The sequence below is a fragment of the Leptodactylus fuscus genome, chromosome 5 (assembly GCF_031893055.1).
Source record: "Leptodactylus fuscus isolate aLepFus1 chromosome 5, aLepFus1.hap2, whole genome shotgun sequence".
Classification (NCBI taxonomy): Eukaryota; Metazoa; Chordata; class Amphibia; order Anura; family Leptodactylidae; genus Leptodactylus; species Leptodactylus fuscus.
Window position 1 is genome coordinate 164492856 of NC_134269.1, and position 26984 is coordinate 164519839.

The window sequence follows — 26984 nt, forward strand, 5'->3', positions numbered from 1 at the left end:
GACCTCTGGAAAAAAATTGGTTCCTCCACTATCTGGGATGATCTCATTCAAAATGGTCCATCACAAGCAATGTCCCTTCTTGAAGAAGACACTCATATTTCTTTCCTTGACTGGAATAATTTTGAACATACATTCCAATCTGTCCTCAAAATGAATGGATTCTGAAGATATCTCACCCTGTTTGCAAAATCTCTTCCAGTAGATACTTCACACACACATGGAAGATCTCCTACATCCTAGATAGTTATGTGTGTCTGACCAAATTCTCAAAACCAGCCTTCCTCTCCTCTTGGGAATACAAACTGGGCATCAACCTTTCTTCCAAAGATGTTGAGTCAATCCTCCGCTCTGCACACAGATACTCAGAGTGTATCCGTATCCAAGAAAACCAATATAAATTGTCTCACTTATCCCCACCGTAATTTTCTTCCAACATTATCACTTCAAGTTCCTCCATCTTGTTAGTGAGGCTTTGGGCATTCATATACATACATTTCATACTACTCTTCCACTGCCCACTGACTATTCTAACCCACTCCCCGATCCACCCCCAGTTACATTATTTAGCCCTCTTCCCATTTCTACGCTATCTTGCCCTCTACATCTGTCATCCTCCCCCTAGTCCCTAGTTTAAACACACACAGTTGCTTCCTCCCCATTGAGATGCAGCCAATCCCTACAATAGAATCTGTAGCCCACAGCAAAGTCGGCCCAGTTATCCAGGAATCCAAACCCCTCCTTCCTACACCAGCTCTTGAGCCACTTGTTTATCTCCCTAATCTCCCGCTCCTGTGTAGCTCGCAGTATTTCTAAAAATAGTACCTTGGAGGTCCTTGCCTTCAGCTTGCTCCCTAGACTCCCTGAAATCATTTTTAAGGATCGTCCACCTACCGCTAGCTTTGTCATTTGTGCCAACGTGCACCATGACAATTAGATCCACACCAGCCCCACCCAGCAATCTGTCAACCCGATCCATGATGTGTCATATTTGAGCGCCAGGAAGGCAACACACCGTACGACGATCCCGGTCTTTGTGACAGATTGCCTTGTCTGTTCCCCTAAATAATTGAATCTCCCACTACCAACACCTGTCTAGTCTTCTCTGCACTCCTATCCCCCTTCTTACTAGATCAGAAATTACCCTGTTACAGGAAGTGTCATGCTGCAGCAGTGTTAACCCTTTATTAACATCCCCCTCTTCTAACAATATAGAAATTTTGAGGGTGTGCCAGTTTAGGACTAACCTCATGGGCACTCTTCCCTCCATCTGCTGCTTTCTGTCACCCAGCTAGCTGCCTCATGTTTCAGCACCTCCATGCTACCATCCCCCTCTGCACTTGCCCCAGTGAGTTCCTGCTCAGTGAGCAACAAACTCCTTTCTAAGTTATCAATGGATCTCAGTGTTGCAATTTGCTCATCTAAATGCATGATCTGGGCTTCCAAATGTGCAACATCTTACACAACAGTGTGCACCATCAAGCAGCTGCTCAAGCAGAGAATACATGCTGCAAGATGTTAACCGGACTGCATTGGTAAGTATGGAGCTCATCTTACCTGATGGGGATTATTACAGCCAAACAGTAAACAATTCAAAATAAAGTGAAAGGCTTTGTTTTTGTTTCTTGTAAAGTCCCTGAATCTAATGTCACTTAAAGGGGTATTCCCACGTTGCATACTCACCAGTCTTCACTGCTGTAAAAGCTTCTTTCTTCCTGGTTTCTTGCGTCATTTGGTGGGCGGGGTTTCACGTGCAACCTGTCATTTAACCCCACCCCCAAATTAGCGTGTAGCTCCGCCTACCACATGGCATGATCCTATGGGGTGGCTGAAGGGCCTGTGATGTCATCAAAGGTCCTGTCATCAAAGGTCCTCAAACAACACTATATGCACAATATTGGACTATGAAGTACAGGCAGGAGCAACTCCATTCTGTGTTACATACAGAGACTACCTGTCTCTGCCATAATGAACACAATTGAATTAGCTAGCCTGATAACTGGGAGAACAGAAGACGTTCAGAAATGAAAGCATCTCCTCTCCCCTATCTGATAGCAGGGAGCTAGGTCACGTGGTGTAGACACAGGAATAGCTAGAAACACAGGCTTGCTCCCCTGCACTTAGCCCCTCCTCCCTCCCCCCTGAGAGCAGCAGATACATTACTTGACTTTTGAGCAGATAAGTCAAGGGCTGTGTCAACAATGAATTGAATAAAGTAAGATAGTGGACAAACAAAGCAGTTTTGCTGAAGCAGTGTATTTAGGAAAAGTCTTACATCCAAATTAACAAGCAGTATAGATAGGATCCTTGTGATGGGACAACCCCTTTAATCTTAAATCACACTTAGACCAAATCCACACTTAGAAACAAAACCCACTCGCAAGCTCACACACTCGCTTTATACTTAGCTTTTTAAAGCTGCTCCAAGTTACACAGAAAGCTGCAACTGATTTCTCTGGTTGCAAAGGTTCTCATACTAAATGCCATATGGTCCTCCGTAAGCTTTGGTCCCTCCAAGTGGATGTTGCGTTCCCCCACAAGATGCATTATGATTAGACATGAGTGAACAGTGAAATGTTCGAAGTTCGATTCGAGTAGCTGCGCAATACTCGACTGTTCGATCGAACATCGAACCCCATTATAGTCTATGGGGAATAAATACTCGTTTAGGGGGAACCACTATTTGACTCAGGAGGGTCACCAAGTCCACTATGACACCCCAGGAAGTGCTACATCTCCGATGTAGCAGTGCTGGCCATGCGCTCAGATCGGCTCATCTCCGAAGTAGTCGAGCTGAGCGCACGGCCAGCACTGCTACATCTCGGGATAGGAATGCATTGACCAGCATTGATTGGCCAAATGCCAGAGTACAGCATTCGGCCAATCAACGCTGGTTCTGCCAGAGGAGGCGGAATCTAAGATCGGTCCACAGCAGTCTCCATTCTGGTCCAATCTTAGAGTCCGCCTCCTCACAGACGAGCCTCCGGCAGAACCAGCGTTGATTGGCCGAATGCTGTACTCTGTATGGCATTCGGCCAATCAACGCTGGTCAATGCATTTCTATTAGCAATGAGCGAACAGTAAAATGTTCGATATTTGATATTCGTTTTGAATAATCGCTCAATATTCGACTATTCGAACGAATATATCGAACCCCATTATAGTCTATGGGGAAAAAGGGTTTGTTTCAGGGGATCCCACCATTCGACTCAGGAGAGTCACCAAGTCCACTATCACACCCCAGGAAATGATGCCAACACCCTGGAATGCAACTGGGAGAGCAGGGGAAGCATGTCTGGGGGCATCTAACATGCCCAAGTCATTGTATTATATCGGGATCCCTGTCAGCTTACGATATGCGTGAGCTAACTTTTTCCAATAGGAATGCATTGACCAGCGTTGATTGGCCGAATGACATACAGAGTACGGCATTCGGCCAATCAACGCTGGTTTTGCCGGAGGCTGGTCTGTGAGGAGGCGGAGTCTAAGATCGGAACAGAATGGAGACTGCTGTGGACCACTCTTAGACTCCGCCTCCACCGGCAGAATCAGTGTGGATTGGCCAAATGCTATAGCATTTGGCCAATCAACGCTGGTCAATGCATTCCTATGCTGAGATGTGCGCTCTGCTTAGCTGCATCTCCGGAGTAGTCGAGCTGAGCGCACGGCCCGATGTAGCAGTGGTGGCCGATGTAGCAGTGTCCGATGTAGCAGTCCGATGCAGCAGAGCTGAGTGTGCAGCACTTAGGTTTGAGCCGATTTTGAAATTTCAGGATCGTTTTTAAAATCTAATTTCCGATCATTCGGAGATCGGATTTTAAAAACGATCCTATTCACTACACAGCATGTAGTCCAAAAAATTTTCAATTTTTGGATCCCACGCTTTGTAGTGATTAACCCCCCCCCACTGGTGTCCACTTACCTGCACAGTTGCAGCTCCCAGTTCTTCTTGGTCCGGTCCTCTGTCCTTCACATGTCTTCAGAGCACCCTGCGCCCTGCCCCCGCCTCCCGAGACTAGTAGTATAGAGAAGGCGGGGCTTGGGAAAGTGTGGGCGGGTACTGGGAGGGGAGACTCCCACACTCTCCAGCCACATCAAGCCCCACCTACTTCCTGCATCTCTACAATATTAGTCTAGGGAGGCGGGGGTGGGGCGCAGGGCACTCTGAAGACATGTGTAGGACAGAGGACCGGACCAAGAAGAACTGGGAGCTACAACTGTGCAGGTAAGCGAACACCGGTGGGGGGGGTTAATCACTATTCAGCGTGGGGTCCAAAAATTGAAACTTTTGAAAATTTTTGGACTACATGCTGTGTAGTGAATAGGATCGTTTTTAAAATCCAATCTCCGAATGATCGGAAATCGGATTTTAAAAACGATCCTGAAATTTCAAGATCGGCTCAACCCTAAGTGCTGAACCTGCTGCACACTCAGCTTTGCTGTATCGGACACTGCTACATCGGCCAGCACTGCTACATCGGAGATGAAGCAGAGCTGGCCATTCGCTGAGCTCGGCTACTCCGGAGTAGCTGAGCTGAGCGCACGGCCCGATGTAGCAGAGCTGACTAATGTAGCAGTGTCTGATGTAGCAGTCCGATGCAGCAGAGCTGAGTGTGCAGCAGGGTTCAGCTGAACCTGCTGCACACTCAGCTCTGCTGCATCTGATGTAGCAGTGCTGAGTGTGCATTTAACCATGCTGCACACTCAGCTCTGCTCTGCATCTGATGTAGCAGTGCTGAGTTTGCGCTGAACCATGCTGCACACTCAGCTCTGCTCTGCAGCTCTGTGTGTGCTGAGCTCTGCCACTTCTCTGTGTAGCAGTGCTGTGTCAGCACTGCCACATCTGAGATCTGACCACAATGGAAACTGCTGTGGATGGATCTTAGACTCAGCCTCCTCCAGCAGAACCAGCGTTGAGTGGCCGAATGCTGCACAATGGCCAATCAACGCTGGTCAATGTATTCCTATGGGAAAAAGTCAGCTCACGCATATCGCAAGCTGACAGGGATCCCAACCAGATAAAGCCCCAAAGAGCTGGGTGAGTAACATTCCCCCCTAAATAAAAGTTATCCCTAGCTAACCCTGCCTGTAGATCTGTCCCTGTCTCACAGTCACATAGTTCTCAATTCTCAAATTAATGGAATGTTAAACTCACCATTCGTCTAAATTGGAGGTTACCTGATTTTGGCCGCCAATTCCTTTTTCTGATTTTTTTTCGATGCCTCCGTTGTCGTAGTTCCTGTCCCACCTCCCCTGCGCAGTTATTGGTGCGAAAAACACGTCAGGGAAGGTGGGAGGGGATACGAATTTTTCTGCATTTGCCTCGTGGTATTCGATTGGAATCGAATACCTCGAACAGCCTGATATTCGATTGAATATGTATCCGATCGAACAGTGTTCACTCATCTCTAATTCCTATGGGAAAAAGTCAGCTCGCGCATATCGCAAGCTGACAGGGATCCCGACCAGATAGAGCCCCAAAGAGTTGTGTGAGTGACATTCCCACCTAAATAAAGGTAATTCCTAGCTAACCCTGCCTGTACATCTGTCCCTGTCTCACAATCACATATTTCACAGTCTCATATGAACTGGATATTAAATCCACTGTTCGTATAAATTGGAGGTCACCTGAATTAGCCAGCCAATTACTTTTTCCGATTGTTCTTCAATGCCTCCATTGTCATAGTTCCTGTCGCACCTCCCCTGCGCAGTTATTGGTGCAAAAAAAGCGCCAGGAAAGGTGGGAGGGGAATCAAATTTTTAGTGAGTTTGCTACCTGGTGTTCGTCTCGAATCAAACATCTCGAACATCCTGATATCTGATTGAACATGTACTCAATCGAACGCTGTTCGCTCATCTCTAATTATGATCATATGGGCACATTTAATTTTGCAAAACATTAGTATTACACGGCCTACTCTGCGTTTTACAGCTGCCTTAAAGCTGAAGTGGCTATACTGCTCTCCCGCACTTGGCCTATCACAGTAACCATCATCTTGACCCCCAGGGGGTGTTATATTATACTAAAAGGCCTTCTGGATAGACAACCTATTATCCTCTGCAATATCTATGATCCTAATTCTTCTCAGTTTTGCTTCGTTCGTGGGGTTCTGGCATGCTCAGGGACTTTTGCTGCTGTGGCCTGGTTGCTTGGTGGGGATTTTAATTTATTCTTTACTAAGCGTGTGCATCGTTTGTCTCTCCATGATAACCCTTTTCCTGCCTTGCAGCTTCCCCCTGCCAGAGAATTTTGCCACTTGATCCGCTCTATGACTATGTACAACGTCTGGCGTTTCACCTATCCCTCTGCTCATTCCTACATCTTTTTCTCTTACCTGCATAACACACACTCTAGAATAGAATATATATTTTACTGTTTGGGAAGATCATAAGGCCGTCATGCATGGCCACTGTATTACTCTTTCCACACGACTTAGAGACTGGAGCTCTAGGGAGGCTGCCTTACTTGATAAAATTAGGCCCCTGCCTCCCGAGACTAGTATTATAGAGAAGGCAGGGCTTAGGAGAGTGTGGGTGGGTACTGGGAGGGGAGACGCCCACACTCTCCAGTCACATCAAGCCCCGCCTACTTCCTGCATCTCTACAATACTAGTCTAGGGAGGCTGGGGTGGGGTGCAGGGTGCTCTGAAGACATGTGTAGGACAGAGGACCGGACCGGACCAGGAAGAACTAGGAGCTGCAACTGTGCAGGTAAGCAGACACCAGTTTGGGGGGGGGGGGGGGTTCCATAGACATTTGGGCTCATGGACATTTACTGTGAGTGACCATTTTTCATGTGACCAGTGAGTGACCATTTCTTCCAGCTATAAGGGGTGAGACATAGACTTTATATATTTGAAGTGAAAAAAGCACTGTATTACCATTTCATATACTGGGCATCCCTGATACCACGTCTGGGAATAGCGATCACATCCTAACTTCAACTCCCATTGGGAAGTTGCATGTTTTATGGGTTACCATGATGAAGTTGGTTTAACTGTACTACTGCCAACTGTGTTACTGCGCTTAGCATCAGGGCCTGAGACACAGCTGAGGTTAGAGAGGACCTCTCTCCAAGTTGAAGCACCCCAGTGAAAAACTACCATCTCTATCAGGTACTTTACAGTACCCCATCTACAGTGTTCCCGGCTGGGTGGGGGGTGGGGGGGCTGTAGGAGTTGGTTGAGTGTCTTTGGCCTGCCAGTAACATCACCACAACTCCCATCCTCTGGTTCCCTTCATTGGGTTGCGGCAGAAGCAAAAGGATTAAATTAGTAAAATGTCCAGGGCAGGGGGTTACACTTGGGGTCTGGCCCAGGTCCATACACTAACTACCAATTTTGAGAGGATTGTAAATGGTAAATTTAATACAATCAGACACCATGGTATGCTCTTCCATTTATTGCAATTTTGGTCTTACATGACAAGAAATGCAGAAATGCTGCATGAATCAATTATAGTTGTCTGGGCATTTTCCTAGAGATACAATCCTCAGGTCAGCATTCCTGAAAAATAAAAACCAAAAAGGCTAGTGAGTTGCTGGACATATCAGCTTATATGACTGCTCTATATGAAACATTTCATGATTTGAATATTAATGCATGGTTTTTCATAAAACCTAATAGGGTCCTATGGGAATTATTATTTTTATTATTATTATATATTTATATAGCACCATTAATTCCATGGTGCTTTACATTTGGAATGATAGCTAATCCAGAATAACTCCTCCAAAAGGAAGAAATTGTACAGACTGCTGTTTTGAGATAGTTGCTTCTCATCAGTGCAGAGCAGGGTATTGGCTGGCAGTGTGAGAGATAATATGTCTCAATAGAGAGCAACGGTACAGGGACTTATTAGACCATGCATGCCCTGCTAAGAATTCTGGGAAAGAAATATGCAAATAAGACTTTCTTGGTGCAAAAGAGAAACTTGCTCCTGGAATTTTCATAAAACCTAATTGTATATCTATGTATGTAGTTGTATCTATGTAGCACGTGTGTAATCACAATATTTGTGTTTCTCTTTTAATTATTTTTCAATAAAAATTTGAATTTTTATCTCACTATCTAATTGCCATACAGTACTTTCTATTTGTATAGACCACCTAGTGTGTACCCTAATTGTATATCTAGGATTAACATGGATATTTAAATTTAAAAATATATAATAAAAAATTAAAAAAAAAATATATTGATCATTAATACTTGATTTACATACATACATTTTTTTATTTGCTTATGTTTTAGATCTCAAATACTCACCTTTTCTTTTCACTACAAAGGCTGCATTCGCTTGGATAGGTAACCGAATCAGATCCACAGACTGGACTGTAAATTAATGTACACATTGGCAGATTTGCGTATTTCTCACATCCATCCTGAAGAAAAGAGAAATGTGTAATTAATAAGTAAATTTAGAATTCATTAATTCTTTACAGATAAAGAATTGTTTACTTTCATTTATCTACAATAATTTAGCGGACACGCTGCGATTTCCAAAATCTGCACGGTTTTGGAAATAGCAACATGTCAATTATATCTACGGAAACGCTGGCGTCATTCCAATAGATATAATGGTAACAGAAAGTCTGTAAAGGAAAACTACGTGAACTTTCTGTTCAAAGTGCTGTGGGAAGAACCGCGATGAGTTCTCGCCGCGGTTGTTCCAGCTGCACTTTAGCGCGGCGTTTCCGGCCCATGGGGCCTTAGCCTAAATTGTGTAAAAATGTACCTTTTGGGGACAGCTGTTCCTATACTTGATTTTGATATCCATTTTATACTTCCTGTGAAAAAAAGAGTAATATCAAATAAAATAAACTATGTTAATATTTTTGAGATTTTTTTAAAATCAAATTAGGTCATGTTTGGAATTCTGGATTTAGGCACAGATTCCAGATTCTCAACATCTGACAAAATCAGCTAACATTTCACTGCTAATGTAAGTAAAAGTTATATTAGATAAGGGTTGTTTAAAACCAGTGTTTATATTAAGATAAAATAAAATAATCCTTTAATAATCCCACTATGGGGAAATTCAGTGTGTTACAGCAGCATAGCTGATACAGTAATATATTACAAGAAAAGAACACATACACGGTCAGAATAGCAGATGGAGAAGATACTAGAAGTCATAGTAACGAAAAAGAAAAGAGAGACTTCAGGATCATTTAGTTCTTAGACTTCTGGCTAAACCCATCCACGCATTGCAGAAAATTGGATGATATGTTTTCAGGCTGTTATTGTACATTTTCTTGTGTTTATACCAACATTTTGCAAAATATATTTTTTATTATTATTATCATTTTAGTTTTTTTTTTTTTTTATAAATAGTATAGCAAATATGGCCCAACCCAAAATACTTGTAGGCTGAATTATATATCCATAAAAAATGGTTATCTCTACATTGTTTTATCAGTTGTACCTACAAAGGCATATTGATGCTTCTATTAACCCCTTCCCGACATTCGCCGTAATAGTACGGCGCTGCAGGGAAGGGCTTCCCGCAAACCGCCGTACTATTACTGCGGATGCATGGTGCGCACACAGAAACTGTGTGCGCACCATGCACAGCGGGTGTCAGCCGTAATACACGGCTGACAATGCCCTGTAACACCCGCGGTCGGAACTGGGCCCGATCGCGGGTGTTAACCCCTGAGATGCCGGTGATCAACATGACCACCGGCACCTCCGGGGTTACAACGTCATATGGTGCCGATCGGCACCCCCCGCGCCGGTTTCGGGGGGTGCCGGTGTTCGTAGGGGGCAGCCCGGGGTCTGATCAGTGACCCCGGGTCTGCCCCTTCACTTACCCCGTCCTCGCGCCTGGCCAATCCTGCCGTAAATGAAGCTGTCAGCCTGTGCGTCCACACAGGCTGACAGCTTCCTATACTCTGCAATACACGTGTAACACGTGTATTGCAGCGTATCTCTATTGAAGCAGTGATCAGCCGATCACTGCTTCAATCCCCCATGGGGACAGAAAAAAAAAGTGAAAAAAAAGTCAAAATAAAAAAGTTTAAATAAGTTTAAAATAAATTATAAATAAATAAAGCCCCAAAAATCCCTTTTTCCCCATATAAAATGTTTTATTATGTAAAATAAAGAAAAATAGAAAAAAACATTACATATTTGGTATCGCCGCGTCCATAATAACCTGAACAATAAAATTAAAACATTATTTAACCCGAACGGCGAATGTCGTAAAAAAAAAACGTAGAAAACCGCACAAAATAATGATTATTCACCACCTTTCCCTTACAAAATGTTCAATAAAAAGTAATCAAATGGTCAGATGAAAACCAAAATGGTACCAATAAAAAGAAGAGGTCTTCCCGCAAAAAATAATTCCTCAACCAGCTCTGTCTAGCGAAAAATAAAAACGTTATGCCTTTCAGAAGATGGCGATGCAAAAACAATAGCTTTTTTTCCCTGAATTGAATTCTATTCTGCACAAATAGCAACGCATTAAAAAATCATATAAATGAGGTATCGCTGTAACCGTACCGACCCGCAGAATAAAGGTAACATGTTACTTATGCTGTACGCTGCACGGGGAAAAAAAAAAATGCTAAAAAGCAATGCCAGAATTGATGTTTCCTTTTACATCCCACCCAGAAAGAGTTAATAAAATGTAGTCAATAAGTTACAGGCCCCAAAATGGTGGCATTGAAAAATACATCTAATACCGCAAACACCAAGCCCTCATATGGCCACATTGCCAGAAAATAAAAATAAAAATCTACCTTGTACAATGTGAAGACAAAAACCCCAAAAGTCGCCAAATCATTAGGACATAAGTGGCTGCGACTAGAAGGAAATGTGTAAGCGGTGCGAGCGTTTTCAGGGGACACCCCATATGTAGAGCTTATGAGAGAGAATACACCAGCGCTGACCCCCCAGAATGCCCCTCTTCCCCGTCCGCGTCATAGGAGCTGGTGGGAAAATAGAATGGGATTTAGTGTACCCAATTTACTCCGCACAGCTTACACATTCACTTCGGGGTTACTAATGCTACTACATCACTTGATAAATACTTTGAGGGGTGCGATTTTCAAAATGGGGTCACTTTCTAGAGGTTTCCACTGTTTTGACTCCTCAAGGGCTTTATAAATGCGACATGGTTCCTGAAACTGATCACAGCCAGATCTGCCCTCTAAAAGCTCTTTGGCGCGCCTTCCCTCCTGCGTCTCGCTGTGCGTCCATATATTCGTTTACACCCACAAGTGGGGTACTATGGTAGTCGGGAGAACTTGCCTAACAAATTGTGGGATGCGTTTTCTCCTTTAACCCCTTGTGAATGTGCAAATTCTAGGGCTAAACGAAAATATTAGTAAAATAAATTCAAATTTGAAAATTTCACCTCCATTTTGTATTAATTCCTGTTAAGCACTTATAGGGTTAAATTACTAGGTATGTTGTTTTGGCTTATTTAAGGGGTGCAGTTTTGAAAATGGGGTGATTTATGGGGGGCTTTAATACAAGGGTCTTTCAAAACGCTTTCATAACTGGATTAGGCCCTTTAAAAAATGGGTTTTGGAAATTTCTTGAAAATTTTGAATATTGTTGTTTCACTTGTAAATCTTATAATGTCCGTAAAAATTAAAAGGGCGCCTAAAGTTTGATGCCGACATAAAGCAGAGATCTGGGACATGAGATTTATGATATAATTTTGGCGGTCTGACTATCTGTATGTAATGTACATCATTTCAAACTTTATAAAATGCATATTTTTCAAAATTTCCACCAAATTTCCAATTTTTTTATAATTAAACACAAAACATATCAACCAAAATTTACCACTAACATGAAGTACAATGTGTTACTAAAAAACAATCTCAAAATCACTTTGATAAGTTAAAGCATTCCAAAGTTATTGCCACATAAAGTGACACATGTCAGTTTTGAAAAATCGAGCTTGGTCAGGAAGTCAAAAAGTGCCATCGGCGGGAAGGGGTTAAAGGCCCTTACTGGAGCATGACCCAAATATTCCAATTTGTTTTTTTGCTTTTTTTTTTTTTTTTTACGAAACCTAACAAATGGAGATTTGTCTCAAGTAGAGATGAGCGAACACTAAAATGTTCGAGGTTCGAAATTCGATTCGAACAGCCGCTCACTGTTCGAGTGTTCGAACAGGTTTCGAACCCCATTATAGTCTATGGGGAACATATACTCGTTAAGGGGGACACCCAAATCCATGTCTGGAGGGTCACCAAGTCCACTATGACACCCCAGGAAATGATACCAACACCCTGGAATGACACTGGGACAGCAGGGGAAGCATGTCTGGGGGCATAAAAGTCACTTTATTTCATGGAAATCCCTGTCAGCTTGCGATTTTCGCAAGCTAACTTTTCCCCATAGGAATGCATTGGACAGCGCTGATTGGCCAGAGTACGGAACTCGACCAATCAGCGCTGGCTCTGCTGGAGGAGGCGGAGTCTAAGATCGCTCCACACCAGTCTCCATTCAGGTCCGACCTTAGACTCCGCCTCTTCCAGCAGAGCCAGCGCTGATTGGCCGAAGGCTGGCCAATGCATTGCTATGGGAATGCAGAGACTTAACAGTGCTGAGCCAGTTCTGCTCAACTACACCGTGTGCCGTTCAGCCCATCTGATGTAGCAGAGCCGAGTGTGCACACTCGGCTCTGCTACATCAGATGTAGCAGAGCCGAGTGTGCACACTCGGCCCTGCTATATCAGATGGGCTGACCGGCACATCAGATGTAGCAGAGCCGAGTGTGCACACTCGGCTCTGCTACATCAGATGCATTGGCCAGCCTTCGGCCAATCAGCGCTGGCTCTGCCGGAGGAGGCGGAGTCTAAGGTCGGACCTGAATGGAGACTGGTGTGGAGCGATCTTAGACTCCGCCTCCTCCAGCAGAGCCAGCGCTGATTGGTCGAATTCCGTACTCTGGCCAATCAGCGCTGGCCAATGCATTCCTGCTTGCTGCTGTCACCGCAGTGCATTTTTCAGTCCATTCCCCCGGTCCCCTCACTCACATTCTCCTCATTTGAAGTCCATGCTATCAGACTTTTCTGGCCACTCTCCTTACGTGTAGCTGTGATCTACCGCCCACCTGGCTCACCCTACCAATTTTTGGACCACTTTGCTTCTTGGCTTCCCCACTTTTTATCCAGTGACATTCCTACCCTCATCATGGGTGACTTTAACATCCCTATTGCCCCCCCTCACTCCCCGGCTGCCTCACAGTTTCTCTCATTAACCACTTCTCTTGGTCTCTCACAATGTTCTTCTTCCGCCACACATATAGACGGTAACACGATTGATCTAGTCTTCCATCGACTCCTCACAGTCTCTAAATTTTCTAACTCTTCTCTGCCGCTTTCTGACCACAATCTTCTATCTCTCACCATCAGTGCTCTCTCCCCTTCACAAGACGCCCCTACCCATCACACATATAGGAACTTGCGTGCTATTGACACCCAGCACCTCTCAGATACTCTACAGTCCTCCCTGTCCCCCATCTCTTCAATCTCCTGTCCCAATCTGGCCACCAGTCACTATAATGATACCCTCAAAAATGCATTGGATGAGGTTGCTCCCCCCTCCACTCGTAAAGTCCCACATAGGAGGCATCAGCCCTGGCACACGCCACAGACACGATTTCTTCAGCGCTGCTCTAGGTGTGCCGAACGTCTATGGAGAAAATCACGCTCACCTGCAGATTTCCTCCACTTCAAGTTTATGCTTAAAACATATAGCTCTGCCCTTTACCTTGCCAAACAAGACTATTTCACCGCCCTCATCTCTTCTCTCTCCAGCAACCCTAAAAGGCTTTTTGAAACCTTTCACTCCTTACTCACACCCAAGGTGCAGACGCCATTCACAGACCTTAGTGCTGATGACCTGGCCATGTATTTCCATGATAAAATTGATAAGATCCGTCAGGAAATTACTGCCCAAGCCCCAGGTGGCATTGACTCCCACACCTACGATAGTACTGATCCCCTCACCAGCCGCACTTTAGACTGTCCATTCTCATCTTTTGAACCTGTCACAGAAGAGGAAGTTTCCCAGCTACTTTCTTCATCTCGCCCCACAACCTGCAGTAGTGACCCCTTCCCCTCACACCTTCTCCAATCTCTGTCCCCTGCTGTCACTACTTACCTTACTAAAATATTTAACCTCTCTCTCTCTTCTGGAATCTTCCCATCCTCCTTCAAGCATGCTGTTATAATCCCGCTACTGAAAAAACCCTCCCTGGACCCATCCTGTGCTGCTAACTATCGACCCGTCTCTAACCTCCCCTTCATCTCTAAACTTTTGGAACGCCTGGTTTATTCTCGGTTAATCCGTTATCTCTCTGCTAACTCTCTGCTTGACCCCTTACAATCTGGTTTCCGCGCTCTGCACTCTACTGAAACAGCTCTCACAAAAGTCTCTAATGATCTACTAAAGGCTAAATCCAATGGTGACTTCTCTCTTCTTATTCTTCTGGACCTCTCTGCAGCTTTTGACACTGTTGACCATCAACTTCTCCTCACTATGCTCCGCTCAGTTGGCCTCAATGACACTGCGCTCTCCTGGTTCTCCTCTTATCTCTCAGGCCGCACTTTCAGTGTATCATTTGCGGGCTCTGTTTCCTCTCCTCTTTCCCTTGCTGTTGGGGTTCCTCAGGGCTCGGTCCTCGGTCCTCGGCCCCCTGCTCTTTTCTCTCTACACAGCCCCCATTGGACAAACCATCGCCAGATTTGGCTTCAGGTACCATCTTTATGCTGATGACACCCAATTATACACATCTTCCCGTGACATCACCCCTGCACTCATACAGAACACCAGTGACTGTCTCTCTGCTGTCTCTAATATCATGTCCTCGCTCTATCTGAAACTAAATCTCTCTAAGACTGAACTACTACTGTTTCCACCATCTAACAGATCTGTCCCTGATATATCCATTGCAGTCTCAGGCCTTACTATAACTCCTAGGCAGCATGCCCGCTGCCTTGGGGTCATATTTGACGCAGACCTTTCCTTCACCCCTCATATTGAATCACTCGCACGTTCATGTCACCTCCACCTCAAAAACATCTCCAGAATACGCCCTTTCCTTACCAGAGATACACTAAAGACACTTATTGTCTCTCTGATTCATTCTCGCCTTGACTACTGTAATTCCTTACTAATCGGTCTTCCCCTCACTAAACTCTCTCCTCTACAATCTATTCTGAATGCAGCGGCCAGGCTCATCTATCAGGCTAGACGCTACAGCGATGCCTCCGGTCTGTGCCAGTCGCTACATTGGCTGCCTATTCATTATAGAATAAAATATAAAGTTATTACTCTCATCCACAAGGCTCTCCATAATGCCGCACCTCCCTACATTTCTTCCCTCATCTCTGTCTACCGCCCAACCCGTGCTCTCCGCTCACTCAATGACCTAACACTTACATCCTCTATTATCAGAACCTCCCATGCTCGTATACAAGACTTCTCCCGAGCTGCACCACTTCTCTGGAATGCTCTACCCCGGACAATCAGATTAACTCCCAACTTCTACAGTTTCAAACGCAAACTAAAGACGCATCTTTTCAGACAAGCCTATCACAATTCCTAATGCACAAAATTGTCTGAACACTGTATAAGCAATGCCGCCCCTGCTACCTCTTGTGTCACCCTCTCTACCTCATAGATTGTAAGCTCTTTTGAGCAGGGCCCTCAGTCCCATTGTGTGAAATGACGTTCTTTGTTATGTATGTCTGTATCTGAACCCTATAAATTGTACAGCGCTGCGGAATATGTTGGCGCTATATAAATAAAATGTATTATTATTATTATTATTATTATTATTATTCCTATGGATTCCTATATCCACACTCGGCTCTGCTACATCTGATGTAGCAGAGCCGAGTGTGCACACTCGACTCTGCTACATCAGATGTAGCAGAGCTGACCGGCACTCGGCTCTGCTACATCTGATGTGCCGGTCAGCCCATCTGATATAGCAGAGCCGAGTGTGCACACTCGGCTCTGCTACATCTGATGTAGCAGAGCCGAGTGTGCACACTCGGCTCTGCTATATCAGATGGGCTGACCGGCACATCAGATGTAGCAGAGCCGAGTGTGCACACTCGACTCTGCTACATCAGATGCATTGGCCAGCCTTCGGCCAATCAGCGCTGGCTCTGCCGGAAGAGGCGGAGTCTAAGGTCGGACCTGAATGGAGACTGGTGTGGAGCGATCTTAGACTCCGCCTCCTCCAGCAGAGCCAGCGCTGATTGGTCGAATTCCGTACTCTGGCCAATCAGCGCTGGCCAATGCATTCCTATGGATTCCTATATCCACACTCGGCTCTGCTACATCAGATGTAGCAGAGCCGAGTGTGCACACTCGGCTCTGCTACATCTGATGTGCCGGTCAGCTCTGCTACATCTGATGTAGCAGAGCCGAGTGTGCACACTCGGCTCTGCTATATCAGATGGGCTGACTGGCACACGGTGTAGTTGAGCAGAACTGGCTCAGCACTGCTAAGTCTCTGCATTCCCATAGGAATGCATTGGCCAGCCTTCGGCCAATCAGCGCTGGCTCTGCTGGAAGAGGCGGAGTCTAAGGTCGGACCTGAATGGAGACTGGTGTGGAGCGATCTTAGACTCCGCCTCCTCCAGCAGAGCCAGCGCTGATTGGTCAAATTCCGTACTCTGGCCAATCAGCGCTGTCCAATGCATTCCTATGGGAAAAAGTTTTGTCACAAAAATCACAATTACACACCCGATAGAGGCCCAAAAAGTTATTTTTAATAACATTCCTACCTAAATAAAGGTTATCCCTAGCTATCCCTGCCTGTACAGATATCCCTGTCTCTTAGTCACAAAGTTCACATTCTCATATGACCCGGATTTGAAATCCACTATTCGTCTAAAATGGAGGTCACCTGATTTTGGCAGCCAATGACTTTTTCCGATTTTTTTCGATGCCTCCGGTGTCGTAGTTCCTGTCCCACCTCCCCTGCGCTGTTATTGGTGCAAAAAAAGTGCCAGGGAAGGTGGGAGGGGAATCGAATTTTTTTGGAGTTTGCCACGTGATGTTCGATTCGAATCGAACACATCGAGCAGCCTGATATCCGATCGAACATGTGTTCGATAGAACACTGTTCGCTCATCTCTAGTCTCAAGTGAACTAAAATGGAATTATATGCTGTAGTCTTTTCAGACTACAGAGTATAATAGGTGGAGACCCAAGGGAGGTAACAAATAATAATAAAAAAAAAACAAAAAACACATTCATACTCACCTTCTGTTAACTCTTTTGGGCCTACTTGTGTTGTCCACTGTTCTCCTGGTGACTTAATGAGCCTAGGGTCGCCACTGAGGCCTATGATTGGACTATCAGTGGTTATATGAGCACACTGCGAGTTATGACATCATCACTAAGGCCCAGTGACAGACATTAGTAGTGACATAACCGAGGAGGCAGGGAGAGAGAACTGGTGGAACCCCATAAGAGGTAACTTAAGGTGTGTATAAATGTTTTTTTTTTATTTTTTAAACCTCCCATGGGCCTTCATATTATACTATTATATTATACTCTGGGGTCTGAAGAGACATAACTTTGGCTGTGTTTGCCTTAGAGATATAGAACTTAGATAGGTTTATAATAGCCCTGAGAGTGTTCTACACTATGTTTTAGGCCAGGGTCCCACATTGCTAAAACACAGCGTTTTTCCTGCAACGAAAATGCCACAGCCAAAAAATACTGCATTGTACATTACCTGCAAGGTGGATGTAATTCTAGATTATTCCATCCACACACTGTAGAAAAAACAGCAGTGCAAATATAGAAGCAGATGCATGTCAATTATACCTATGGAAATCCTGGCATTTTCTACATAGGTATTATAGAGGTAGAACGTGTGCAGAGGAAAACTCTATAGACGTTCTGTTAAAAACGCTGTGAAAAAAACACAATGCATTTCCACCATGGTCTTGTCTGCAGCATTTTTTGGCTGTGGCTTGCTACTTGGGGCTTTAGCTTTATGCAATTTCAAGGTCTGGTGTATCTGAAATGAAACAAATCCTGAGAGAATCACCCATCTCTAGCCCTTACATGACATTGTTATTGGTTTTGGAGGAATTAGGCAAAATACTTTATTTTGTCTTTATTTAATATGTGTGTATATGCTAGCATGTAAAATGTAGTATGCTTTTTTTCCATCATAGATGTTTATTTTATAGTGACATACCATCCAACCACTATATGTGGATATTTGCCGGAACTCCCAAACTCATTTTGGCAAAAGGTGCAAAAGTAATGTGAGAGTTAAATATCTGAGGATTAGTAGACAAAAAAAAAAAGTAATCTAGATTGTCACATAAAATAATGATATTGTGTGAATGCCTTGAAATGCAAACTTACATGTTGTCCGAACACAGCCCACATTCGTTTGAATAAGTGCGACCATTTGTGCCACACACTGGTTTATAGCTTCTGTCGCAGGCATACTCCATTCCTGGCATGGCAATGTATGAATCACAGTTAGGCTAAGCAAAGAAAAACAGAGAAAACTATAAATACTTATAACAAAATTAGAATTCAATAGTGTCAATTTTAATACACAAAAATGCCGAGGACCATAAAATAGGACTCCTTTTCTTTCTTCAAGAGGATTCCTTTGAAGGCTGCATCCTGTATCATTGCTAGATAATCCTTATGATGTTGAACTGTGGGGTCGGAGGGTAGGGCTTGGTAGTACTCTGTGTCTGATAGTATTCTGATAGCCTCCATGATGTACGCATCCCTGTTCTGTATGACAATGCCCCCTCCCTTGTCGGCATTACGTATGACAATTTGATTGTTGGAGTGTAATGAATTTAATGCTTCTTTTTCTGCTTGACTCAGGATCCCTTGATGGTTCCTTCTATGGTTGGATGTTCCCCCTGAAAAGTTTTTGAATTAATTGACAACCCATGTATAGAAAGTCTCAATGTGGCTACCCTTGTGATGTAGCGGATTAAATGTGCTTTTTGCTTTCAAGTTGGTAGTTATGGGGCCTTCTTGTATGGGGCCTGGGTTACTGATGGAGTTAGTTTCACGATTTTGGCTCTTAGTGATGGCAAAGTGCCTGGACAGAGTTAGTTTCCGTACAAATTGGATTAGGTCTATAAAAAGTTGAAATTCATCCAACTTTTGGTCAGGACAGAAGGATAGTCCTCTTGATAGGAGGGTTATCTCCGCTTCTGTTAATGTGTGATCTGAAAGGTTGAATATATTACTTCCTACATCTGATTTCTTTTGGGGCTGGGGCTCAGGGTGGGTTCCCCTTCTGCTCTTGTGTTTCCTTCCGCCTCTACAGCCCCTCCTTCATTTAAAAAAGGAACCGGTGATTTTGGTTCAGAGGTATTTCTTTTTACACCTTAGTTAATTAGATTATCTTAGTTAACTTAGATTTTAGTGTAACTTGCATTTTCACGGACATGCACAGTGATGGGGGTGATAGCAGCTGGTAGTTTAATGTACAGAACCCGCACAGCAGATTGTGGATGGGTGGTTTCCTGCAGTTGGCTTATCTGAGAGGAGGATAGCGGGGTTCCATACAGGGAGTCTAAAAACTGGTGCGGGTATATGCACAGTAGCATGCTGCTACTACTACTGCTACTGCGCATGTACCCATGCCATTTTTTATCAATGGCAGTGCGCGAGCGCTGGAGGAAGATGGGACCCGAGGACATCGCTGGAAGAGGAGGCGTGGCTAAAGATGACGTCAGACCCTGAATGCCTGCCCACTGTGCACGATAGATAAGATTAACATATTACTTTTTAGAGTTTTATTTTAAAACGGTGGTGGTGGTGGGGGGGAGTTTAATATAACTTTAGCGGTGCCTGAATAGCCTTTTTATAGGCTATTCACGCATATGCGGGGCTCTATCAGCATAATTTTGCTGATAGAGCCCCTTTAACAATCAAAATGAAAACATAAAAATCTAATGTGCATAATTAAGCAAAGCTAGGTCATATGTTAAAGAGATATTCCAGCACCACAGCTGATTGCTTATTCATAGGGTATTTCTAAACATGTGACCAATAGGGGTCTGAACATTTAGGCTCACTTTGATTGTTCAAATTGGGATTACGTTTCACCCAATACTGCTCTGAAGCCACGTGCTACTGCTTCTGTCACTCTTCTTAGACATGTAGAAGTACTTGTACTCTTATCTTAGTTTTGCTTGGCTTTAGGACAGCAAAGATGGACATAGGGTACCCATTCTACTGATTAGTGGATATTCCTTATTTCATTTATAGCATATACAGTCTATACACTTTATATATACAGTCTTCCCAGAAAATATTTTTTTGACCTATCCGCTAGTTATGCAATATTTGTATGAATTGTGGAAGTTAAACAGATTAAATCCTGCAAATTGGGTGGGGGACTGTTTATTGGTGAATGAAGTCCTTTGAAGGGAGTCTACTATATCCAAACTGCTTCTAAACTACTTACTACTTGTCGTAGTGCTTGTTAATACTGAACACACTTTTCTTGTTTCAAAATGCAATCTTGCTGCTGAGAAATTCAACTTTTATTGCACATGCAAATGAGCTATTCAGAGCACTAAGGGCGGGGTCAAACCTGCTGGATCGCCATCTTCTTTTGAGGTCTATGCAAATCTTTGTCCATGGGTCATGTTAATCTTTCTAGTTTCTAAGCATCACTGGGTGGCAAACAAAAAAACAATAGGTGCTCTACAGATGTGGCTCTGATGGGACTGCACTGAACAGCTCAGCTGTATACAGAATAAAAGTTGAATTTGTCAGTTGCAAAACTGCATGTTAACACAAGAAAAATATGTTCACTATGCCAAACAGTACTGCAACAGCATATGAACTGATTTGTTAGATGCAATATTGTTGGTGGTAGACTCACTATACCTACATAATAATTAAATACATAGAATTCATGATAGACATGCCTATCCCTGCACTTGTTTATAGCTAATAGCTATAAAAAGAACAGTTTATGTTCTTTTATAGTTATTAAAAAAGCTTATTTTAATTTAATAACTTTAAAAACCTACCTCAATCTCTGTATCAATCTCTGTATCAATCTCTGTATCAACAGGGTTACAGATGACACCTAAAAGTAAAATGTATTTAAAAAAAAAAAAAAAAAAAAAAAAGGTCTCAGATAAAAGTAAAAATATTACTTTAGTATGATAAATAGACTTCATACAGTGTTTTGCAAGAAATACATTAAATGGTTTAAAAACATTTACATTATCAATATAATAATATTGTTGTACAATGATAAACCCTAAATAATATATTCTGCAAGATGCACATGCACAGACATGACAAATAGAGCACATTACAAAGAATAATGTAAGAAATAATGACAACAATAGCAACGCACTAAAAGATTAACCTGTGAAAGTGGCAAATGCAACGACAGCAAAGACTATGAGTCCCATGGACTTCATGATGGAGAGTTAATATTGTGAACCTGGTCCTAAGAGATTTTGCAAGTAATTTTACACGGATGCTGTTCATTTATATACTATGGAACGGTTTACTTAAGGCAGGGCAGAAAAGTACGAGGATCATCATAACATAATATTCCAGTTATGTCATCACCAGCTAAGATCCAGCTTTTGTTTCTCAATAAATTCAATACAAATATTTGCTGTTAGTTGAACTCTCGGCATTAGATGTATTTGTGTATAATATTTATTCCTTTCCTGAAAAGCAGGATGTTTCCATAAAAAGATAAAAGCACAATCTATAAAACTTAAAATACTTTAAATATTACCAAAACTGACAAAATTACCATTGGCATTGGCAAGGATAGAATAAGACTACCAGAATCTCTGTTGTGTATGAAATTGTGGGCCCCACCAGGCTAAAGAATTCAGGGATCCTAAAGGGATCCTATCATTTAGTATTACAGAAAAGACAAAAATGTGTCAGAGGATATCTATAAATGCTAAAACTTCACTTTTATTTCATTAGTTAAAATGTCTACTGAACACAAAAAATAGGCGACACTGACAGAACTTGCTGTCAGGCTTGACTGGTCAGAGATGATTACAGCTGGGATACTGACCCTGAGTCTGTAAACCCTAACTCCCTCACCAAAGAAATGATCAGGTGTGCTGCTGTTGTTTGGTCATCAAAATTGAGAGCAGTTCAGAAGCTATATAACTTCAAGTGGCTGTATCCCCCAGGTCCTCAGAGGTTACTGGCCTAACGCCACGCCAACACAGGAGTACTGGGTTAGCATGCCACCAATAAAGCACAGGTGATAACACTTTAAAACAACAGCACCAACACCAATAACTAGAAACATCCCTACGCGTTTCCTCTATAGCAGATTCATCAGGGGCAGGCAGGTCAGTCCTTATCACTGTCTCCCTGTTATCTAAAGGCAGTTTTTACTGCTATGTCATAAAATCTAGCCCCTGATGAATCTGCTCTCCGTTCACGCAATGACCTAACACTTACATCTTCTATTATCAGAACTTCCCGCACTCGTATACAAGACTTCTCCCGAGTTGCACCACTTCTCTGGAATGCTCTACCCCGGACAATCAGATTAACTCCCAATTTCTACAGTTTCAAAGGCAAACTAAAGACACATCTTTTCAGACAAGCCTATCCCAATTCCTAATGTAAACCCTTCCGTACTATAATTATAATCCCCAAAATTTAACCTTCCTCTGTCCCCGCTCCCACATTTCCCCACATGATATGATGCCATTTCAGGCCAACTTTATAGGTCCAAGCTCCATCCACATATTAAAGGACACCACTAGTGACGGCTCATAAAGTTTTATGTTTGTGTAATGACAGTCACCTCTATTACAAAAGTGTCTGACCTCTGCATAAGCAATACCGCCCCTGCTACCTCTTGTGTCACCCCCTCTACCTCATAGATTGTAAGCTCTTGCGAGCAGGGCCCTCAGTCCCATTGTGTGAAATGACTTTCTTTGTAATGCATCTTTCTGTCTGTATTTGAAACCTACAAATTGTACAGGGCTGCGGAATATGTTGGCGCTATATAAATAAAATTTATTATTATTTATTATTAATTATTATTATTATTATTATTATCTGCGCCCGGTCTCCGTTCATACAGGTTTCCGTTTCCTGCACAAAACAGAGCAGGAGACGGAAAGTTGCAGGACTCTTTCAATCCCATTCATTTGAATGGGTTTGAAAGGAGTCCGGCTGTGAGCGCCGGTGAGCATTGTATGCTCTCCGCTGCGAAACCATTTTTTTAAAACCGGACACAGAGTTGGACATTAAGTACTCTGTGTCCGGTTTAAAAAAAACAGTTTTGCGGTGGAGAGCATAGAACACTCACCAGCGTTCACGGCCGGACCCGGTCTGCATGTAGAAGACGGAAACCTGAAAACAGAGTCCGGGCACTAGTGTGAACCCAGCGTAACACGTCAGAATATCCCTAAAAAAGGCTATTCTTCTCCTACCTTTAGATGTCTTCTCTAGGCCACCGTTCGCTTGAAATCCCGTTTTTTTTCCGGTATGCAAATGAGTTCTCTCACAGCACTGGGGGTGGGCCTCAGCACTCAAACAGCACTGGAGGTGTCCCCAATGCTGTGAGAGAACTCTCCAGCGCCGCCTCCATCTCCTTCAGGAACAGCCTCTCTGCGCGTCTTCTTCCGGGGGTTGGCTTCAATCTTCTAGGACTTTGCCCTAGGGCAAAGCCGACTGGGCATGCCCACCGGCCACAAGAAAATGGCCGCTTACACTGTATAATGGGGTCCATGTGCTTGCCGCGCGCTGCCTGCATGAATCATGCGGACAGGAAAGTAAATGGTGAACTACTTTCCTGCCCGCAAGATCCCTGTGGATATCTTGCGGCAAGCACATGGAGCCCGTTATAGTCTATGGGGTCCGTGTCCTTTTACAGCATAGCGCTTGCAATTGTGTTTGTATTCTATTCGGGGGGTCTCCATGCGGACTCTCCCTGGATGCAATACAAAATCAGATGTGAACCAACCCTTATACTCTGCTCCTTCCCCAGCTGGATGAGCTAATTCGTGTTTTGTTTTTTTCCAAAAGTTCAAATATGGTGAAAGTTAGATGCCAATACATTAATACTTTCATATTTATCTAAGAGGAATGGTCATTTTTGCAAATAATGGTTAACAAAGAATCCTTGTCCGTTGTAAACAATGTATTCAATTACCCCCTTTTATTTGCAGTCTTAAGCTTAGGCTAATGTTTCCCTTTCCCAGCTAATACAAACAACTATAGGAAAAAACTGTTCCACTGGTTTAATATATTCATGGGTTCTTTTCGTTACAATCCTTAATCAAGCATAATATAATCTTTCATCATTTCTTCTTTCTTCATAGCTTGCATAATAGGTCACTAAGTAAGATTCACACATGGGGAAAAGGATATCAACTATTCACTATAAGAGCGACTACACATTCCCTTTGCACCTTTTTACATACAATGTTCACTTGAGGCAAAAAAAATGTTAAAAATATTGCAATTTTAATACATGCATTTTTGCTACTGTTAACATCCATGGTTTAACTTTTACTATAAAAAAATAATATATTTATTATTGCGCCCAAAGAACATAATCTTACCCTTCATACAGAGCTATAAAGTGAAATGGTGCCCTACACATAATATACCTTTCCACTCCAAATAACAGCAGATACTGTGAATTAAACCCTGCATACAGGACTAGAGAATAGGGATGAGCGAGTAGTGAAATATTCGATATTCGATTCGAGTAGAACCTCAATATTCAACTATTCGATAGTGGAAAAAATGCTTATTTCAGGGAAATCAAAATTCAACTAAATGGAGTCACCAAGTCCACAATGACACCTCAGGAAATGATGCCAACACCTCTATAATGCAACTGGGACAGCAGGGGAAGCATACCTGGGGGCATCTAACATGCCCAAGTCCCATTATTACCCCACTATCACAACTAGACATTCCAAACTCATTATAACTAGAGATGAGCGAACAGTGTTCTATCGAACTCATGTTCGATCGGATATTAGGCTGTTCGGCATGTTCGAATCGAATCGAACACCGCGTGGTAAAGTGCGCCATTACTCGATTCCCCTCCCACCTTCCCTGGCGCCTTTTTTGCTCCAATAACAGCGCAGGGTAGGTGGGACAGGAACTACGACACCGGTGACGTTGAGAAAAGTAGGCAAAACCCATTGGCTGCCGAAAACATGTGACCTCTAATTTAAAAGAACAGCGCCGCCCAGGTTCGCGTCATTCTGAGCTTGCAATTCACCGAGGACGGAGGTTTCCGTCCAGCTAGCTAGGGCTTAGATTCTGGGTAGGCAGGGACAGGCTAGGATAGGAAGGAGAAGACAACCAACAGCTCTTGTAAGAGCTAAATTCCAGGGAGAAGCTTGTCAGTGTAACGTGGCACTGACGGGCTCAATCGCCGCAACCCAGCTTTCCCAGGATCCTGAATGGAATACACTGTCAGTGTATTCCCGTATACCCGATATATACCCCGATACCCGTTCCAACGGTGTGCCCCCCCACCTTCACCCCAGAAATACCCTGCAAGTCCCCTAGCAATAGAATTGGGGCTATATACACCCACTATTTTTACTACTGGTATACAGTGCCATTGTCTGACTGGGAATTCAAAGAATATATTGGGGTTATAAATACCCTCATTTCTTGCTACTGCCATATAGTGCCAGTTTCTGACTGGTAATTCAAAGAATATATTGGGGTTACGTGCACCCACAATTTTTACTACTGGTATACAGTGCCATTGTCTGACTGGGAATTCAAAGAATATATTGGGAATACAAATACCCTCATTTCTTGCTACTGCCATATAGTGCCAGTTTCTGACTGGTAATTCAAAGAATATATTGGGGTTACGTGCACCCACAATTTTTACTACTGGTATACAGTGCCATTGTCTGACTGGGAATTCAAAGAATATATTGGGGTTATAAATACCCTCATTTCTTGCTACTGCCATATAGTGCCAGTTTCTGACTGGTAATTCAAAGAATATATTGGGGTTACGTGCACCCACAATTTTTACTACTGGTATACAGTGCCATTGTCTGACTGGGAATTCAAAGAATATATTGGGAATACAAATACCCTCATTTCTTGCTACTGCCATATAGTGCCAGTGTCTGACTGGGAATTCAAAGAATATATTGGGGTTACGTGCACCCACAATTTTTACTACTGGTATACAGTGCCATTGTCTGACTGGGAATTCAAAGAATATATTGGGAATACAAATACCCTCATTTCTTGCTACTGCCATATAGTGCCAGTTTCTGACTGGTAATTCAAAGAATATATTGGGGTTACGTGCACCCACAATTTTTACTACTGGTATACAGTGCCATTGTCTGACTGGGAATTCAAAGAATATATTGGGGTTATAAATACCCTCATTTCTTGCTACTGCCATATAGTGCCAGTTTCTGACTGGTAATTCAAAGAATATATTGTGGTTACGTGCACCCACAATTTTTACTACTGGTATACAGTGCCATTGTCTGACTGGGAATTCAAAGAATATATTGGGAATACAAATACCCTCATTTCTTGCTACTGCCATATAGTGCCAGTTTCTGACTGGTAATTCAAAGAATATATTGGGGTTACGTGCACCCACAATTTTTACTACTGGTATACAGTGCCATTGTCTGACTGGGAATTCAAAGAATATATTGGGAATACAAATACCCTCATTTCTTGCTACTGCCATATAGTGCCAGTGTCTGACTGGGAATTCAAAGAATATATTGGGGTTACGTGCACCTACAATTTTTACTACTGGTATACAGTGCCATTGTCTGACTGGGAATTCAAAGAATATATTGGGAATACAAATACCCTCATTTCTTGCTACTGCCATATAGTGCCAGTGTCTGACTGGGAATTCAAAGAATATATTGGGGTTACGTGCACCCACAATTTTTACTACTGGTATACAGTGCCATTGTCTGACTGGGAATTCAAAGAATATATTGGGAATACAAATAC

The 26984-nt window shown here is 43.2% G+C and overlaps 1 protein-coding gene across 1 annotated transcript in view; it reads right to left on the reverse strand.

The window, feature by feature from the left end:
• LOC142203713 (double-headed protease inhibitor, submandibular gland-like) overlaps nucleotides 1-21460 on the reverse strand; it is a 37260-nt gene extending 15800 nt beyond the window's left edge. Inside the window, exons 1-3 of the mRNA XM_075274701.1 lie at nucleotides 21373-21460; nucleotides 21026-21084; nucleotides 18369-18493 (exon numbers count right to left, since the gene is read on the reverse strand). Of these exons, the coding sequence (XP_075130802.1) occupies nucleotides 18369-18493; nucleotides 21026-21084; nucleotides 21373-21427 (239 nt within the window). The 5' untranslated portion in view covers nucleotides 21428-21460. The remainder of the gene's footprint in view (nucleotides 1-18368; nucleotides 18494-21025; nucleotides 21085-21372) is intronic.
• Between the last annotated feature and the right edge of the window lie 5524 nt (nucleotides 21461-26984).